The following is a 6000-nucleotide window of genomic DNA, read 5'->3' as shown; positions in this document are numbered from 1 at the left end:
GTTCGACTCCCGAGCCTGACACGGCCTTTACTGCATGTCTTCCCCCATCTCTCTCCCGTTTCCTGTCAGCCTACTGTCTGTCCCTTCAAAAAACCAATAAAAGGCGTAAGCCGCAAAAAAAATATCTTAAAAAAAAAAAAAAAAGAGCAGTACAGAATTATCAGGATTGCACAAAAAGTCAGAGGACTTATTCCATTGTGATCCAAATAGTTACAGCATATGGTAAGAAGAACATGTGTGTACTAAAATCACAATAATGACATTTTACAACAGACCATCATAGATCAGTAAACAAAAGACAATAAATAGATATAAATAGATAAATACAACACTATAGTAACTTGCCCATTAGCCAATAAGCAACATCACTTTAGAAACAAGCCCCAAAAACCGCAACCTGCAACTATACCAATATTTACAACTTTACAGAAACACAAGCCCAAATTCGCTTATAATAAGCATACATGGCGTTTGCTTCACACGCACGCACGCACGGCGCACGCATGCATATACACACACACATGAACACACATTCTCTTCACGTAACTTGGCCATTGATTGGGCCACGCCCTGCAAATGGTCATTAAGCTGTTGTCCCCCCAAGGCTTCCCTCAGTGGACAGTGGGGTCCATCGTTCCTAAATCAGGATAGATTAAGTTTTTGATTAATTAAAGTTTACTAGAGCGGTGTCCGTTGGAGCCTCTACAGCGGTGCTCGTTGGAGCCTCTACAGCGGTGCCCGTTGGAGCCTCTACAGCGGTGCTCGTTGGAGCCTCTACAGCGGTGCCCGTTGGAGCCTCTACAGCGGTGCCCGTTGGAGCCTCTACAGCGGTGCCCGTTGGAGCCTCTACAGCGGTGTCCGTTGGAGCCTCTACAGCGGTGCTCGTTGGGCACTGGCCTACTTGGAACGATGCAAGTTGGAACTGCATGCCCCACGCAGATATTATATCTTTGTCAAGTTCTTTGTCAAGCATGCCCAAATATGGAGTCTATGCAAACGTCAGAATGATGTCAGAACAGGCCAGCTCCATATATGGACACTGGGCAGGGGCCCTGTCCAAAGCCCGGGCAGAGGCCTTTTGGGGCGGTTCTGGACAACCATGGGTCCGACCGACTCGACACCGGGCACTGCACTCCCAGTGGGGGTGTGGGACACGTATGTCGAATTTGAAGTTGGTGGGGCGAACGGTTCTCGAGTTACGTGGATTACAGACGTACAGACCTACGTACCGTACGTACACACACAGAGACTTGGTGCATTTATAGTTAGATTATCACGTCACAAGTAGCGGTACACTATTTTTTACAGGTATAAAACAGTGAGTGAGATTATTTTGTGCAAGCTTCTTAATATCAATTGCAGTACATTAAATTAAGAATAAAAGTGGAAAATAGTCATTAGTAATAGTATGACGTATGTACAAGGATCAGATAGTGCTGTAGTGTGACCGCTATTCTGCATATATGTGAATTGAAGTACATTAAAGATTAAGAACACAATTGAAAAATATTAATGTAGACAATGTGTCAGACAGTGTTCTGCAGTCCCTTGTACAGCATATCAATAGAAGAGATTTCTTTCTTTCCTTTTTTCTTTTTTTTTAAAGATATTTTTTGGCTTTTGCCTTTATTGTTAGATCACAGTAGACAGGTAGAAAGAGAAGGGGAGTGACATGGAGCAAAGGTCGTAGGGGTCGGGAGTCGAACCCGCAACACGCTGTCAGTGCCCGGACCGCTACCCTAGCTGTCCGGGCCAGAACAGATATTAAACATACATAAATGCATGAGAATGTATCTGTGGTCACTGAGTAATTGATGCCCCCTCATGCATTCGCCTTCCAGCATCTAGTTGTGTTTTTATCAGGTGCCAGGCAGGCGCTGTCTATATCCCTGATTCGTCCCTGAGGGAAATCTATTGAGAAAACTCATTTCACAGGACAGGGAGTCCAGCAACTGATATCTAAAAGGTCGGAGTGTAGACTCCCAGACCACTGCCGAGAAAACCTTCAACCCAACCACTGTCGCAGCATCACTCTTGTGTGAACTTCTTTTATGTTGTTGCTGTCGGGCATAAACCCGTAATAATGCCTTATACTTCATCATACTACAGTGTCACCCAAAAAGTAACAGGTTTTGGACAATACAGTACAAGGTTTCTGCCTGACAGCAACAATATTGTAGTTAGTTTAGTTTGGAGAAGTCGTGATAGCACAGCTCAGAAAGTCTTTCATCCTTACTTCTGCACAGTTTGTTTTTTAGTCTTGATAAGAGATGAGGAACGATTTATGTCACAGATAAGAGGCTTATTGCTTCATAAGAATGTTGCATCATAAACCCTTGGAGTACTAACTGAGCATGAGGGCATATTGTCGCTGTCGCTAAGAGAAACCTCTCATCTCCATAGTCTAACTTTTTGTATATATATTTTCTCCCCGTAAATGAACACCCTACTAGATCATTCTACAGCGTCACACAAAATCATACACACGTTTTGAGCATATAGATCTGCTACTTTCGCTATTGTTGAATTTGAATCCTGAAAAGTAACAGTTATGGACATGTGAGGTTTCCACCCGACACTGACAGTGACAATATTGTATCATCACTCAAGCAATCACCCAATGTGCAGAGCCACGTTGTTTGTCTTTTAAACCAAAAGTGTGAACATTTTCTCTGTTGTTTGGAATTGATTTGAACGAATGACACCTTAGTGACCTTACTGACTCATTCTGCTGGTATTTAATATCTGCTGGTATTTTGAATATCATTCATTAGTATTGTATTATGCACTGTGCCAGTATTATTCAGCCTCATGCAAAGAGAACATTTCTTAACCAATCCCAGAATAAACTACGTTTTGTAGTACTCAGTTGATTGTCTATATTCTGAAGTCATGCATTTTGGTCAAGCACGGTTTTAAAAAGCTAAAATCCATAACCTTTATGTCCTCTCCAGACAGAGAAAGGTACAGTAATTGCAACTGTAAACACGTAGGATTCTAACCCCAGTCTCACGCACATGGGGAAAACAAATATCCTCCTTAGCCTGGGTCAGGAGAGAGAGATATTGGGCGTATGCGCTCCAGGCGGTACTACTTGTCAGCCAGTAGGTGTCCTACCCAACACCCAGGGTCTTATGCGCTCCAGGCGGTACTACTTGTCAGCCAGTAGGTGTCCTACCCAACACCCAGGGTCTTATGCGCTCCAGGCGGTACTGCTTGTCAGCCAGTAGGTGTCCTACCCAACACCCAGGGTCTAAATGTGTCAATGGCAGAGCAGGGAGAGACCACCTCCAACCACTGCAGCTGTACTAGTTCTATTGGAGCAACATACAAAAAAAACTTGTATTCGTTAAAATAAGTCCCAGATTTCAGATTTAAAAGGAGCCCTTCCCCCGGTATCCAGTTCAATGTCACATCCTGAGTGATAACTTAACTTAACACAGACACTTAACACACTTAACACATTCGTAAACTCTCAAGAGTTGAAATAGGACTCAATATTTAACTGTGCATTAAGCCCAGAACTGCTGTGTCACACATTTCTTAGTCCCTCCTCTGCACAACATTACCGAGTGCCGGGCGTGGGGCGTCTCCCTCAGGCTGCTGCCCGCACAGGTGTGGACGATCTAAATCAGCCCAGCTACTCCACATTGCCATCGGAACACAGCCTATAAGCTGCTGAGAACTGGTGCCCGACGCTTGAACACTGTGGCTCCCTCTTCCCAATTTATAATTTACAAATTTACAAATTTAGCAGACTATCTTAACCCAGAGCGATTTACAGTAAGCAAGGTATATACAAGGTAATACAGCATCTAATGCATGGAAATAGTCATCTAGGATCATAGGTAACAATCTATCGTCAGTCTAAATTGAAACAAAACAATACAAACACTAGGATAGATGCCAGGTCAACAAATGAACCTGGCATCTGTCTATATGACATTCTATCTAAATGACATTTTACCCGTTGCATAATCCTGCAAGGTCGTCGGGGCTAGGGCAAGTTCTACGGGCTAAGGTGGAGTCTGAAGAGGCCAATCTTCAGACTACTGTGGAAGACTGGAAGTGAGTCTGCAGTTCTGACTGCTTTAGGGAGTTCGTTCCACCTTCAAACCCCAGTATCTAACTATCTACGGTCAACTCTCTGTCTCTGGATCTCCTAACCCACTCACCTCCCCCACTCTCTGTTACGTAGGGACTTCCCCCTACGTAACATAGTTAGGTAACCTGGCTCCTTTGTCTCCATGTCTTTGTCCCTGGGGTACCTGGCATATTTCACTTTTGGCTAGCTTAACAAGAACATCACATGAATTAGTGGTTCCCAAACTTTTCAGGTTGAGACCTAAACGAGATTAGACGTTTCCAAAATACTGAAAATAGCAGATCTTTAATGTAGGAAAAGAAAATTAGTACTACTTGAGTCATCATGACCCATACACATTGGTTCGTGACCCCACAAATGACCCAAACTGTTTGGGAAACGGTGACATAAATGACATGATGATCAGCTTGGTTTGTGTCGTGTGTGACTCATTCAGGATGAAGTGGAGGAGCTGCGGGCGGAGATGGAGGAGGTGCGGGACTCCTATCTGGAGGAGGAGGTGTACCAGGTGCAGGAGCTGCGGCGGGAGCTGGACCGCTCCAACAAGAACTGCCGCATCCTGCAGTACCGCCTGCGCAAGGCCGAGCAGAAGAGCCTGCGCGTGGCCCAGACTGGACAGGTGGACGGAGAGCTGCTACGCAACCTGGAGCAAGACCTGAAGGTTAGGCGTGTGTGTGTGTGTGTGTGTGTGTGTGTGTGTGTGTGTGTGTGTGTGTGTGTGTGTGTGTGTGTGTGTGTGTGTGTGTGTGTGTGTGTGTGTGTGTGTGTGTGTGTGTGTGTGTGCGTGTGCATGTGCACATGCGCATGTGTGTTCATACATTTGTATATTGCACAGCACGCATATCTACGTATCTTGCACATCTTTTTCCTTAGCCATCTATTCTGTGAGACATACATGTGTGCCAGTTTTATCTGTAGGTCACAGAGAGTTGAAAAACGTTCATCTTTACAAAAAAGCCTTGTGTTTTCACCTGGCAAAATAAAACAGCCTTAGCCTTAGGCACTAAAGTGTAGGCTTGTACAGTAATGGGTCACCTATTATATTTGGAGTAGCACATTCATTACTGTTACAACAACCCAGTTACCTAATGTGTTTTTTGGGGTGGCAGTGGCTCAGGAGGTAGAGCGGCCGTCTTGGAATCCGAAGGTTCCAGGTTTGATTCCCTGCTCCTCCTGGCTAAGTGTCGAAGTGTCCTTGTCTCCTTGAGCAAGACACTGAACCCCTAATTGCTCCCGATGAGCAGGTCGGTGCCTTTTTGTAGTGTAAAGTGTATTGTAAAGCGCTTTGGAGAAAAACGCTATATAAATGATCAACAAAGTTACTGATATCAAATGGTAAATGGGTGGACTACATTTTTTTTTATTTATTTTTTTTATTCATGCTTCAGAATAAGAAGAATCAGAATCAGAAGCCTTTGACATGTAAACATGTTAGGAATTTGGTTTGGTGGACAGCAGAGTGCAGTTACAACATTAGGACAAGTGCAAAACAGGACAAGATAGTGCATAGTGAATAAATATAAGAGAGTTCAAGTGTTCAGGTCAGACAGCACAAGTCAGTTCATATTCACTCTGAGTGGGGATGGAGGGAGTATAGCTGTGGGGAAAAAAGCTGTATGATGGCCCGACATTCAAACAGCTTTTTCCCGATTCGGGCTCCTCAATGGATCACCTGGTTCTGTGGGCTTTCTGTGTTGCCGCTTAGAGATGTACCGATAGCATTTCTTCCTTCCCAATTCCGATATAACTTACGTATCGGTCGATACCGAGTCGTGATCCAGTACCAGTGTGTAATTTATAAAGAATCTAGGACTTTATGGACCTCAAAGTGGTCCAGGGATCCTCAGGGGGAGTGTACAAATGGTACACTCTCAAAGAGTCCTAAATTAAAAAGT

The 6000-nt window shown here is 44.3% G+C and overlaps 1 protein-coding gene across 2 annotated transcripts in view; it reads left to right on the top strand.

The window, feature by feature from the left end:
* Positions 1-6000, top strand: part of mtcl1 (microtubule crosslinking factor 1) — a 93792-nt gene that overhangs the window by 4860 nt on the left and 82932 nt on the right. For both annotated transcript variants that reach the window (XM_079529934.1, XM_079529933.1), the window contains exon 2: positions 4542-4766. In XM_079529934.1, the coding sequence (XP_079386060.1) occupies positions 4542-4766 (225 nt within the window). The remainder of the gene's footprint in view (positions 1-4541; positions 4767-6000) is intronic.

This window comes from Electrona antarctica, assembly GCF_951216825.1.
Source record: "Electrona antarctica genome assembly, chromosome: 19".
NCBI lineage: Eukaryota > Metazoa > Chordata > Actinopteri > Myctophiformes > Myctophidae > Electrona > Electrona antarctica.
The sequence above is the reverse complement of the archived record's forward strand: the minus strand, read 5'-3'. Positions and strand labels throughout refer to the sequence as shown.